Below are 11,709 nucleotides of genomic sequence, written 5' to 3'. Positions count from 1 at the left end.
GTATACCGACATGTAATGGGTTAATCCACAGTAAATGAAAGTAAAGGTGCAAATGGATCAGTAATTTTTCTGGGTGATTTCAAGGCTTTTGGTGGGAACTTCTGAAGCCTAGACCACTGGAAAGGTCTTATTGTAAGGGGCATAAAAAGTTCTGATAAATACAGATTCCAATTGTTTTGCCCCTGAGCTTGTTCTTGACTGAGCTGCCTGCAGTCCTGATCTGTCTGGCACAACGTGTGGAGGAGAACAAGGACTGATGAGGTCAGGTCTGCCAGCCTTTAGCAGCTCTTTCAAGAACGAAAAGACAACAATGTACAACAATCTAAACTGAACAATTGTGTATCCTCCCGTCATCCATCTTTGACCACTTTACCATCCTCAGGGTCACACCGAGAGCTCAAGTCAATACCAACAGTCATTGTGGTGAACGGCTCCCTACAATGACTGACTATAGAGAGGAACAATCATTAACACTTTCATCAACACCTACAGTGTTGTCGATAAAGAGTCAGCAGATTAACCTAATCTGTGTTTATGAACTATGAGAGAAAGCCAGAGGAAACCACATCACCTGGAGAAATCCAAGTCCACACAGGGAGAAGATGAAAAGACAATAGAGAATGACTGGGGATCAGTCACTAGAAACTTTAAACCAGGCATTGTTAGCATAAAAAAAGAAGAAAAGATTCAGTTGGTTCATTGGCCTCATTGTTGAGCGTTTAATGTTTGTGGATTTCTAAATCAATCTTTTTTTAATCTTTCTATATGTAACGTTGTTTCAGCAGTGGTATTACATTACCAGGTTTTTGTCCAAAGATTTTTTTAAACAATTCCAAAGACCCTATTGATTGTTAAGAGTGACTTATTGATGACACACATGAAGAGGAATCAATCACTATGTTCCAGTTTCAGCAGGCTCTAAAAAATCATCGGACTGAAAGGTTATCTCCGCGACTTCTCCTTTGTCATCATTTCTGTCCCACTGACCTATGTGGTTTAAACCATCCCAGCTCACTTTCTCCCTGTGAACATGATACGACAATGCAGCTGACACAGCAGGAAATGGACACACATGCAACCTCATCGATTCACCCTAAACAGCACATATGATGAATATGTACATCATGGGTCAGTATAACCAGACAATTAATGTGTGTTTAACCATGGATGTATAAGGATTACTGCATCAGTTTCCAGTGTCCTACATTAGAGCTCTGTAAAATAGGTCAGTGCCATGTACTGTACATTGCACATTGTCTCACGACGAAAAATAATTTGACTTGTCTGTTCAACCTTCCTTCACCTTCAACTGAATTATTTATTTGCTCTCAGACTTCTGGGACACAGACAAGGGCACGCTCCGCTATCCAAATCCTTGGAATAACTTTTAAAATGTAACACCTTCTAGAAAGTCAGAGTTTTTCAGTGGTTCTATTTTAATACATATTTTAATACTATAACAAATTTCCAGGTGCACCTTTCCAGTCAGTACACACCTTCATGCATAGTTCAGCTTCCTGCAGTATGTCAGTTAACAATTTCCCATATGGATATTGTTATCACCATGACTCTTCTGATCAATCCACACCTCAGGGTTTTTTTTCTCCACAAATACTGACATTCTCAAACTGTAAGTCAAGATTATTTTGGATGCTCACAGTTAATCATTTCAGAAGTTCCATACAGATGAGGGCAAAAACATCCAGGCAAGTTAAATAAGGCAGCAACATCCTGGATTTATTTTACTTTTCACAGAGGAACCATATAGTGTACATCCTCTATACAGAAAGACCAGTAGGAGTGATCCAGCTTTACCCACGTCTCTTCAAAAGATGAAGCAGTAGAAGAATGGAAAGTAGAACAACACCCCCCTCCCAATCCTCTGAGCTGTTTTACTCAATGACAGACTGTAGTTGTTTGAGTTCATTTCTATAACAGATTCAAATGAAACGACTGAAATGACAAATGAATCACTTTAGATCCAATAAATTAGATGATCTTCAAGTTTTGGAGATAGTTCAATCATTTTAAAACTGTGCTTTGGGTTGTTGTGTTGAAAATAAAAAACGCTTGATTAAGCAATTATTTTTCCTGTATGCAAAATACACACTAAATAAATCAATGCTCCATGTAAACGATTGGTATGGTTGTGTGAGTGGTAAATTGGGTAGTCCCACTGTTAGACTTTTCAGTACAAAGAACACCAAGTCTGGTGAGTGGTGGTCTGACCCCTACATCACCATCATCCCGATGTTGGGGATTATACAGACAGAGGGGTTTGAGCAGACCTCCATCTACACATGGCCACAACCACCTTACTGCAGTCCTTCATAATCAGCACTAGTGAAATAAAGACCAAAAAAAAAAAAAAACTAACAATACACAAGTGTTCAGCATCTGACAAACAAACATGTTAGTAAACCACCGTCTCCCTATTGCAACTTTTAACCTATTTTGCCGAAAATGTTATTTGCCGATTGTTTTTAGTGACCGCATCCAGTCCTGAGCTTTTTGCTTCTTAATCAATGTGCAATACGTTGCGGCTCTACTGCCACCTACTGTCATAAAACTAAAGTAAACATACTACAGTTGATTGTACCGGCTGATGTTCAAATTTGATCATGCCGTTTAAAATTAATATCCTATCAAATGTGTTTAACCACCTGCTGCTGTTGCAGTTTACTATTTATAAAAAAAACAACAATGAGTACAGTTTATAGCTGTAGGAAACATTGTCCCGTTACTGTTTTGTACAAACAGATCCAAGTCACAACTTACCATCTACAGCAGGTATGCCCAAACTGTTCCTCAAAGGGCCTTGTGGCAGCAGGTTTTTGTTCCAACCAACCAAGAGCACATAGTTTGACCAATCAGCTGTCTGAAAACTGAAACCAGTTGATTAAACCTGTCAACTCAGGTGTGCTACTGCTTGGTTGGAACAAAAACCTGCAGCCACAGCAGCCCTTCGTGGAACAGTTTGGCCACCCCGATCTACAGCTTATGACTGGTACTGTTGCTGTCGTTCATTAAGGACTATTTTTTTTAACACCGAGTGGTACCTAAACACCACTACTTTGAGTTGTTGCTTTGTTTTGAATTTAAATTTTTACAAATGTCCAATAAATCAGTCAGTTGGCCCATAGAGTTCTCAGGTAAGCACAAGACCATAATCTTTTTAAACACTTTATTTTGCAAAGTTCCAGATTGACTATTTTTACTTCTTCTTTTCCACGTCCTGCTCGGCAGCCTCTTTAGCTCTCTTGGCACGGATGCCAAACAGACGAGCGTTGGCACGGGCCATACGCAGGCTGGCAAAAGCCTTGAAGTTCTTCTCATCCTCAGAGATGACCCGGGCCTTCTCCTTCTTGTGAATCTAGAATAAAACAGGAAAAACTTTTAACTTATGACATTTTGCATTACAATGGTCTCATTCCCGTCTGCTGCAGCACTGACAGTAAGAATGAATAAATATGACAGCCATAGCAGTAAACAAGCTACAATACTTAGCATTGTTAATATGCATTTACATCTTGGAGGCTACATCTAATTTAACATTCAGAGTTTTTTGGAAAGATTGGAATTTAAAGTCTGGTATAGATCACAGCAGTCATCAGAAAAAGGGTTCAAACGTTTCATCAAGAAAGTACAGCGATTCCGGAGATGTGTCATCATCTGACTGCTGCAATGCCAAACAGACTGAATATAAAACTTGGATGGAATTTGAAGAAAAAAAAAAAAGCAAACTCCCAACACTTCTGTACCTGTGACAACATTTTATCAACACTGTGACTTTTCACTAAGATACACAAACTTACAGTTTTAATGGGCATGACTGGTCCAGAGAGCTGAGTGGCCATCTTCAGTTCCTCCTCCTGAAAAGAGGACAATTAAATTGTTACCACACTGAACAGCCAAAGCAGAGTAGTACATCTGAGGGAACTTTGAAATTATGAACTAGGTCAAAAAACGCATTCTGTAAAAGAGGAATTTAAGCCAATTATCTTAGGACATACAGCAGTTATGGAACAGAAACAAGTTAACAGCTGTGACAACTTGAATAAACACAATGACCTACAGACTTAGTAATGACAACATTTGCTGCAACACATTAGGGATGACATTTCACTGCCTCCTGACTGCCTGCCTTTTAATTGGTATGAAATGTTATAACTTACAGTGCTGTCTCCCTTCTTGGGGGCAGAAGTCTTCCTGGGGAACAGGATGAGCTTGGAGCGGTACTCCTTCAGGCGTTGCACATTGGCCTGAAGAGACTCTGTGGATCTGTTACGACGGCGAGGGTCTACAGCGATGCCAATGGTGCGAGCCGTCTTTTTGTGGATACCAGCCGCCTGAAAACAAAGCCATTTAGTTTCAAGGCCATGACATATTGTGGACTAACATTCATTACATTGGTTTGTCCAATTATTCAGTATTAGTAGTATAATAATAAAGCAGTCATCAGAAAAAGGGTTCAATATATTCATCAAGAACATACAGAGATTCCGGAGATTTGTCATCATCTGACTGCTGCATTAAACCTCACCATTTTTATAAAGCTTAGTGTTGTGTCTGTTTTAATAACTGAGAAGATTTCACTTTGATCTTTTGTGTGGCAAATAGTTTAGTTTTTTTCTTAAGAACCATGCAAGTCGAGCACTGCAGGTCTTTTAGGGTTGAAAACAAAATGCCAACTGGTAGTACCACTATAGTTTATACAAAATCTAGGGTGGAAAAAGACTGTTCAGCTGATCACCTAGGCTCAGCACTGATGTAGATGTCACAATGCATCACACTCTAGGCAATTTCTTTCCATCTATGGTCCCGTTGAAAAAAATCCAACAATAAATGAATGATATATTCTGGGGTATAGGCTTATTGAACATTTCAATGCACATGCCGGTTACTAGTGAATCTTCAAAAAAATCTTAAAAATTTAGTCAAACTGATGACTGTCATTCTTAAAGTTTTTTTCCCATTTAAACACACATCACAACACAGCTGTCACAACACACTAAAAGAGCAAAAGTTTCTAATTTAACATAATACTGAGCCAAATACAAAATGTTACCTTAAGTTCCTCCAGGGTGAAACCACGTCCAGCACGAACCTTTGTGTGGTACCTAATTGTGGGACACCTGACCTGTGGCCTCAAAGGTCCTGCAATAGGACGCGGAGCAATACGACGAGCCTTGGCCTGACGAGCCTTTCGCCTGTTAAAAACAAACAAAACGTTCAATTCTCACTTATTACACTAACAACAATACGAGTTTCGATGACACTTTCCAATATGTACTGCCAGTATACAACATGCTAAATTGTACATAAGTATATGTGACTTTTTATATTATTTGTTCGAAGGGAAAAGTCTCGAAAGAGTTGAACAAACCACTTATACTGCGACACCAGATCTGTTACAGACAAAAACATAAAAGTTCTAGTTGAACTCTCGAACTAACGACATGTGGCAAGATTCGAGCTATGATGCTGTGGGCCAATCAGTGCAGTTGAGGGTCAGCCTGCTCATCACACCGTGATTAAACAGGGAAATTCATACGAAACTAAGCTATAGAACCTGGTGTATTACTTTTATACGCCGATATATTTAGAGATATACTTATAGGTAGGAAACGACTTGCACAGATAACTGAATTCCACAATTCATGGATTCAGTTTACAACACTTGGTCCAAATAAGCGACCAGCAATTACCTTAGCCACAGTTAGCATCCCTTCAGGTAGGGGGGTAAAAGTAGACTCTTACCTGCGGATCTTTCTGGCGGGCTGATTGAACCATGTGCGCACTCTCTTCTGCCAGTCTTTATGAAAGTGAGGGTTCAGGATCATTCCATTTCGGCTGGGCGCCATGACTGCCTATTCCCTGCAAAAAAAAGAGCAAGGAAGACTGTCACGCCGGCACATGAAGCTTAGCTTTAGCATGAAGCTAAAAGCTAAGGACAGTGTTTGACCGAGACGTTGCCTGTTTGGACGTGTCTCATTCAATACGTTGTTTCTTCGGCAATCCGTATAAAAAGACAGCAAAATTATCAAATTATATAAACAATATATATAACGACAATTATGTGTTTTAACACAAAATGCTAACTATATCAAACCCACTACAACAGCACTTGATGGTTCGCTGCTATAACGATTTTCTCGATTTAACAGTAATTCTAAAGCACAATAATCACCTTATAGCAAAGGTCACAACGCAACCAATATAGAAATGTGTGTAAATCTTACAAAAACTGAATAAACACAAAGGATTGGTTTAGATTATGTATAAATATGTGGAGAATATTAGCTCATACCTACAGGGAAGGAAAATGGCCGATAGGAAAAAGGAAGAAGCAGAGCGGTGAATTGTGGGATATGTGTTAACCAGCCAATGACCGGTCGCTGTGCAGCGGACGCTAAAGAAACATATCCGCCACAATGTTACAAATGAATAAAAACATTGCGACGACTCAGTCTTTTATATTCAATCTTCGGTAAAACTATTGTCGATTATATTTGTCCTGGTGGACAAGGTTTGTATGCAAGTGTACATCATTTTGTTAACGCTATGATTTAATTTAACTTTATTTAATTAAAAGGAACATTACTGACGACCTACATTTATTATTTAAATGCAATTGGCCATAATTGCAATGCCCCGAACGAAGGACTTACCTTTACGTCTAAACGTCGAACTTCCATAGCCATACCTTTAAAAAATGTCAGAGTTTTATCATAAGAATATTTTCGTTTTTAATTAAACTCCTTATTACTATAGAATGTAATTTTCTTATCATAAATACATAATTTAATATTTAATAAATGTTTATTCGCAATAAAGTATTGTTTTGTTCATTATGTATGAACAAGTTTTTTTTAGTTGGCCACTAGATGTAGCCCTTTTACCAAACAGATCTTCATGCTTCATGCACCTCAAGTGATTGTTAAGTTAGTCTAATATAAAAATCAGAATTGAAATGCTGCAGTATAACTTTTTAGGTTGAAAGTAACTTGATGTTTTATCAAGACATACATATAAATCTACACAACTAATAGTCCCTGAAGAAAATACCAATATTAGAATTACTGAAGTACTCTGCCTAAATACAAATTTGAATAGTGTATTCTCATTTTTAAAAAGTATGACCCCTCACTTGTATTTTCCCCTTTCTCTGTATAATGGCATATTAGAAATAATTACAATCTTCCAAACCAATAGTGTCGGGTCACTGATTCTACTCACATGTTTATTAATGATTTATTATGTGGTTTCTGTAACTCAACCTTTCTTCAGCAGAGGGCAAAGGTCGGGGTCTGTTCAGAAAATGCTAAAAAGAGCAGCGTGCCCTGTGAGCACATGGAGGTGATAAGAACCTGCGCATTACAACCTGTGCACGAGAGCTTATTACATTTGGAGATGTACAATCATTAACAAAGTGTTAACGGATACTATTGTTTGGCACATGTCTGTGAAAAGCACACAAGGGCAAACGTATCTTCTTTTTAGGTTGAAATTTTATTAAACGAATGTGACAGCACGGAAATTTATTTTCTAGTGTTTTACCATACCTTCACACTTATGTAAAATGGGAGAAAAGCAACAGAAACCAAACCCGATAAGACATTCAGATTGTGACACAAAGAGCACCTCAGGTTTTCTAGTGGTTAAGACAAGTCTAAACTGTTTTCTAAGTGGTAGTTTTCATGGAGTATTCAGAACTATTTTGATAACACAATTTCAGTGTCCAAATAAATACCAAATAGAAAGAACAGTGCTTCAATGTATATCGGTTAGTAACCCTGCCTACTAATCTTTGATTGGAAACATCATAACAAACAACACAAAGAACTTGGTGGATTATTCTTCAAGTGACTTAATAAATTTGTCATAGCCAGCTTGATCCATGAGGCCGTCTAGTTCTTCTGGTTTCTCGATTGTCATCTTGATTAACCAACCTAAAAGGTAAAATACACTTTAAACATTCAGCAATGAACACATTCCCTTCAGTGAGTTGTGTTCAATCTTAGCCAAAAATTTCAAGTAGTGTTAACAGTCATTGTTGGCCAAATGTTTACCATCTTCATAGCAGGATTTATTCACAAGTCCGGGGTTCTCTGCTAGTTCCTTGTTAATTTCAGTTACTTCTCCTGTCAGAGGTGAGTACAGCTCACTGGCAGCTTTGACACTCTCCAACACACCAAACTCCTCTGTGACACAGGAAAAGTTTGATGTAGGAAATATTGATTTATTTATTAACATAACAAACATTTTTTTCAGCTCTACAACATTCAAATTCTTAAACATAATCCTACCCATTTGTTCTAGTCTTTGGCCGACTTCAGGAAGTCCACAATATACCACATCACCCAGCGCTTCCTAAAATTATTTAAGAAAATATTAGTCAGTTACAAACTAGAAAATAAACAAAATGTCCTCATAACCTTCACTACAATACTGGCTGTATTTTACTACACACCTACCCACTTAGTGCATAACAAATCAGATTACTGTTCTTCTGAAAATACTGTAGTTTATGAACCTTTATTTAAAAAAAAACTTTATTTGTAATTTTTCATATATGTTTATCCATAGCAAAAGAAGAATTCACAGACAGTTAATGTGCAAGAAGAGCAGATTTTCTCTCTACTCCTCAAAACACAGCTGATTCAGGCCGAGACTTTAGCTAGTAATCATCCAATCACAAGCCTGATCCTTTTACCCCTTGACCACAAACTGCCCTATTGCAATATTATAACATACATGTATTTTTTGCAACTGTTGTTTGGTTTAGTATGTGGTTTGGATTCAACAAAATGTCATAATTAGGACCCGACAACACAGGGAGCAAATAGTTCTTTTTTTAATTCTTTCAAGTTCTTTCTTCTGTTCACCTCCTCCCCTCCACACCACACTGCCACAGAAAATGAAGTAAAATACTGTATAATGACAGTCTATAGGTCTGTTATATCAGTTATAAAAATGTATATTTAATATTTTAGTTTCACAGTTGTCAAACTGCGGCAGAGTTTCCAATAGTAGTGTATCAGAAAGTCGTTTCAAACATTAATTGCTAAAGAATTGTGAATTTTATTCACATCAACGTTACTGTTGCTCAATCTGCATAACTCAAAGTTAATGAGTTATGCAGTTACAAATAATACGTTTATTTGTTAGTGTAGTGCAGTGTCTCCAAACTTTTTTTGGGACTCACTGGTGCAGTGTACTGTTTATACTGTAGTTGTTTAATAGTTATACATGTATAATATGTATTAGGACAACTATTTCATAATCATTTAATAATAACATAATTGCAATTGTTGGTCTCATAAACAGAAATTTAATTGTGAAGGACCCAGAGTTTCCACCTTCAAACAGTGATAAAGGTGTAAGAACAGCCCACACTCACTACATGAAAAAATTGAAAAACATTTAAATAATTTTCAAATTCAAGAATTCAAGCTAACATTCATAAGCCCCCCAAACAAATAGGTGTGTGTCCTTGGAATTTGAATTGATTTTATATAGCACAGCTGCAGCAGATGAGAACAAAGTACAGTAGCAAAGTGCACACTTTAGCATATCACTATTGTTATAATGATCTTGTAGACTTTTGAACCAAGTGTGTTGTAAATCAATAAGAGGACAGAGGGACCCTCAACTTACCTGAGCATACGTGCTGATTCCAACTGTGCCTGTTTCACCTTCTACCTTCACCCACTCGTGTTTCTCTGTGAACTTTAGTGCTGTGGAGAGAGATTTATTAGTTTACTGCAGACCATAATAATAAATAAGATCCTAAGCACAATGGAAGCATGGTTTTTCATGAGCTACAATAAACATGGGTGGATATTGTGAAATTAAAAAAAAGAATCTGTATTATTTGTTTTTTAAAAGATCCCTTCAGTGATTGACAGAGTTTCATTATAAGTAAAGCCTCTGTTTTGGACTAGTTTTTCCCCACCCAAAACATTATAATAAAGAAACACAATATAAACAATGAATGTATCAGTAATAAGCAATAATAGAGTGGGTGGTGGTTGGTCACGGGCCGTACGTAAATCTATGGCTAACAAACTGATACTACTGACACATGATTTGCGGGACGACTTAACCCGAATATTGAAAACAACTCTTGACAAGTAATCAACATGATGACTAAAACCGTCATATGAAGCAAAATTTCAGTATATAATTTTCTGAAATGTCTCTATATTAACAATTCCATCGTTTAGATTAGTCACAAATGAAAAAAGTGAAACACGTACATGACGTGCTGTCATTTGACTTTCTGTTTCTGTATAGACAGCACTATTTTACAGTCCTGGTTGTAAATAAAATAATACTTCTAACTGGAGTAGAACTTGGCATGATTGATGATTGACATCATAAAACCGGATATCCCTTAATTCTAATTCGGAATGAGACCATATACCGTGTGATTTCATGTAGTTAACACCAGTCAACACTATCGCTCATTATTCTACAGACTACCAGACACATTTCAAGGTCACGTGGTTTTAACCAGTCAGCGTGAGGTGCGGGGGCAAATGAGAAACTCGTACATTAAGTGCAGACATCCTTCTCTCGGACCGTTATGTCTAACGGTGAGCACGAGCTGATTTTGAAACAAATCAAATGTCGATGTCGTTCGGCCCCACATTAGCTGCTGCTGCTTTCTCAGGACTACAAAGATTCCTGCGAGTTAAAAACAAACTTTTACTGCCCTGCGAGCTGCACTCCTCGCCCTGTCCTTTTTGGTCAACTTATCAAGCACTTATGTAATTTCAGAAACTTTAACTTTGAACAACTGTTTAGGGGTTAAACAAATAAGTAAATAAGTACCAGTAGACAGGACCGGGCTAGTGCTCAGTGTCCGCAGAGAACCGCAGCTCCTCCACAGCAGGGTCGTTGAGCCCCGCGAGGCGGCCGACAGTTGAGTCAGTCCGGACGAAAAGTTCGCAGAGAGGCACCGCAGCGCTGCTCTCATCGCCATCTTCACTCTGTGCGTTTCACTTGCGGCAGATACGTATGTGTGTGTGTGTGTGTGTGTGAGAGAGAGAGAGTATCCAACTGTTTAATCAGTGCACACTGACTGGACCGCGGGAGCTGCGCGCTCCCGTGACGGAAGTGTGGTCAGATTTTATTGATATTTAAGGTAAAACACTTAAATACATAGTGAACAAAGAAAATAATATTTCTTTCTTTAAAAAAAATACCAAAAAAGTCAGATAAATCTGACAACTCCTTATTTATTTATTTTTTATTTATTTTATTGTGTAAAATAGATGAGGCTGAAGGTGTTTTCACTTAAGGATAGTGGTTTTATTATTTAAACATACTAAGAAGTATGTACATCCAAAACACTGATTGAATTTCCTTTTTAAATCAGTTCAGAACAATGGAAACCACTCAGGTACCTGATAGTTACCTAACAGTTTAAAACTCAACCTCACTTTTAAATAAGAAAATCTATTATTATATAAATATATTATCACTCTTACATTTAAGAAATAAATTAAGTTGTAGAATTACAGGAAGTCAAAAAGAGAACAGATGAAGCTGTTGTAGCCATACCAGTACCAACCTCTGACCAGAGGATGATTCAGGTGCAACTTCTTGCACTGGACCTATTTGCAATGAATAACTGTGCTGAACCTGTGACTTTTTTTAACACCCAGTCGTGTCAGGAAATTCACTCCCTTCATTTTCCTT

The 11,709-nt window shown here is 37.7% G+C and overlaps 2 protein-coding genes and 2 non-coding genes across 5 annotated transcripts; all 4 read right to left on the bottom strand.

Moving 5' to 3' along the window:
- Positions 1-3,169: 3,169 nt before the first annotated feature.
- On the bottom strand, positions 3,170-6,414 carry rpl13 (ribosomal protein L13). Of its 2 annotated transcripts, none has more exons than XM_008337029.3 (6): positions 6,315-6,414; positions 5,761-5,877; positions 5,069-5,210; positions 4,176-4,349; positions 3,816-3,872; positions 3,170-3,373 (listed from the first exon to the last, which is right to left on the bottom strand). In XM_008337029.3, exons 2-6 carry the CDS (start codon positions 5,862-5,864, stop codon positions 3,215-3,217), a joined length of 636 nt encoding a protein of 211 aa, XP_008335251.1. In that variant the 5' UTR covers positions 5,865-5,877; positions 6,315-6,414; the 3' UTR covers positions 3,170-3,214. The 2 variants fall into 2 exon arrangements, with proteins under 2 accessions (XP_008335251.1, XP_016886170.1); XM_017030681.2 differs by having other exon boundaries at positions 6,311-6,401.
- LOC112486537 (small nucleolar RNA MBII-202) lies at positions 3,594-3,671 on the bottom strand. Its single transcript, XR_003048993.1, has one exon. It is a non-coding gene; the product is annotated as a small nucleolar RNA MBII-202 (small nucleolar RNA).
- On the bottom strand, positions 4,443-4,519 carry LOC112486538 (small nucleolar RNA MBII-202). Its single transcript, XR_003048994.1, has one exon. It is a non-coding gene; the product is annotated as a small nucleolar RNA MBII-202 (small nucleolar RNA).
- Positions 6,415-7,493: 1,079 nt separating the features above from the next.
- Positions 7,494-11,043, bottom strand: gcshb (glycine cleavage system protein H (aminomethyl carrier), b). The gene is made up of 5 exons (XM_008337028.3): positions 10,840-11,043; positions 9,661-9,740; positions 8,310-8,373; positions 8,073-8,204; positions 7,494-7,952 (listed from the first exon to the last, which is right to left on the bottom strand). Exons 1-5 carry the CDS (start codon positions 10,988-10,990, stop codon positions 7,855-7,857), a joined length of 525 nt encoding a protein of 174 aa, XP_008335250.1. The 5' UTR covers positions 10,991-11,043; the 3' UTR covers positions 7,494-7,854.
- Positions 11,044-11,709: the final 666 nt, after the last annotated feature.

Source organism: Cynoglossus semilaevis, unplaced genomic scaffold (assembly GCF_000523025.1).
Source record: "Cynoglossus semilaevis isolate Cse_v1.0 unplaced genomic scaffold, Cse_v1.0 scaffold1102, whole genome shotgun sequence".
Lineage (NCBI taxonomy): Eukaryota > Metazoa > Chordata > Actinopteri > Pleuronectiformes > Cynoglossidae > Cynoglossus > Cynoglossus semilaevis.
Note: the sequence above shows the minus strand (reverse complement) of the source record. Positions and strands in the feature narration are given on the sequence as shown.

Excerpts from the sequence above, each read along its gene's own strand:
- rpl13 (XM_008337029.3), bottom strand. The coding sequence starts at position 5,864 with ATGGCGCCCAGCCGAAATGGAATGATCCTGAACCCTCACTTTCATAAA. Across the intron at positions 5,211-5,760 it reads CCCGCCAGAAAGATCCGCAG|GCGAAAGGCTCGTCAGGCCA; the intron begins GTAAGAGTCTAC and ends TGTTTTTAACAG. Across the intron at positions 3,873-4,175 it reads CCAAGAAGGGAGACAGCACT|GAGGAGGAACTGAAGATGGC; the intron begins GTAAGTTATAAC and ends TCCTCTTTTCAG.
- gcshb (XM_008337028.3), bottom strand. The coding sequence starts at position 10,990 with ATGGCGATGAGAGCAGCGCTGCGGTGCCTCTCTGCGAACTTTTCGTCC. Across the intron at positions 9,741-10,839 it reads TAGCCCGGTCCTGTCTACTG|CACTAAAGTTCACAGAGAAA; the intron begins GTACTTATTTAC and ends CTCTCTCCACAG. Across the intron at positions 7,953-8,072 it reads TAAATCCTGCTATGAAGATG|GTTGGTTAATCAAGATGACA; the intron begins GTAAACATTTGG and ends TTTACCTTTTAG.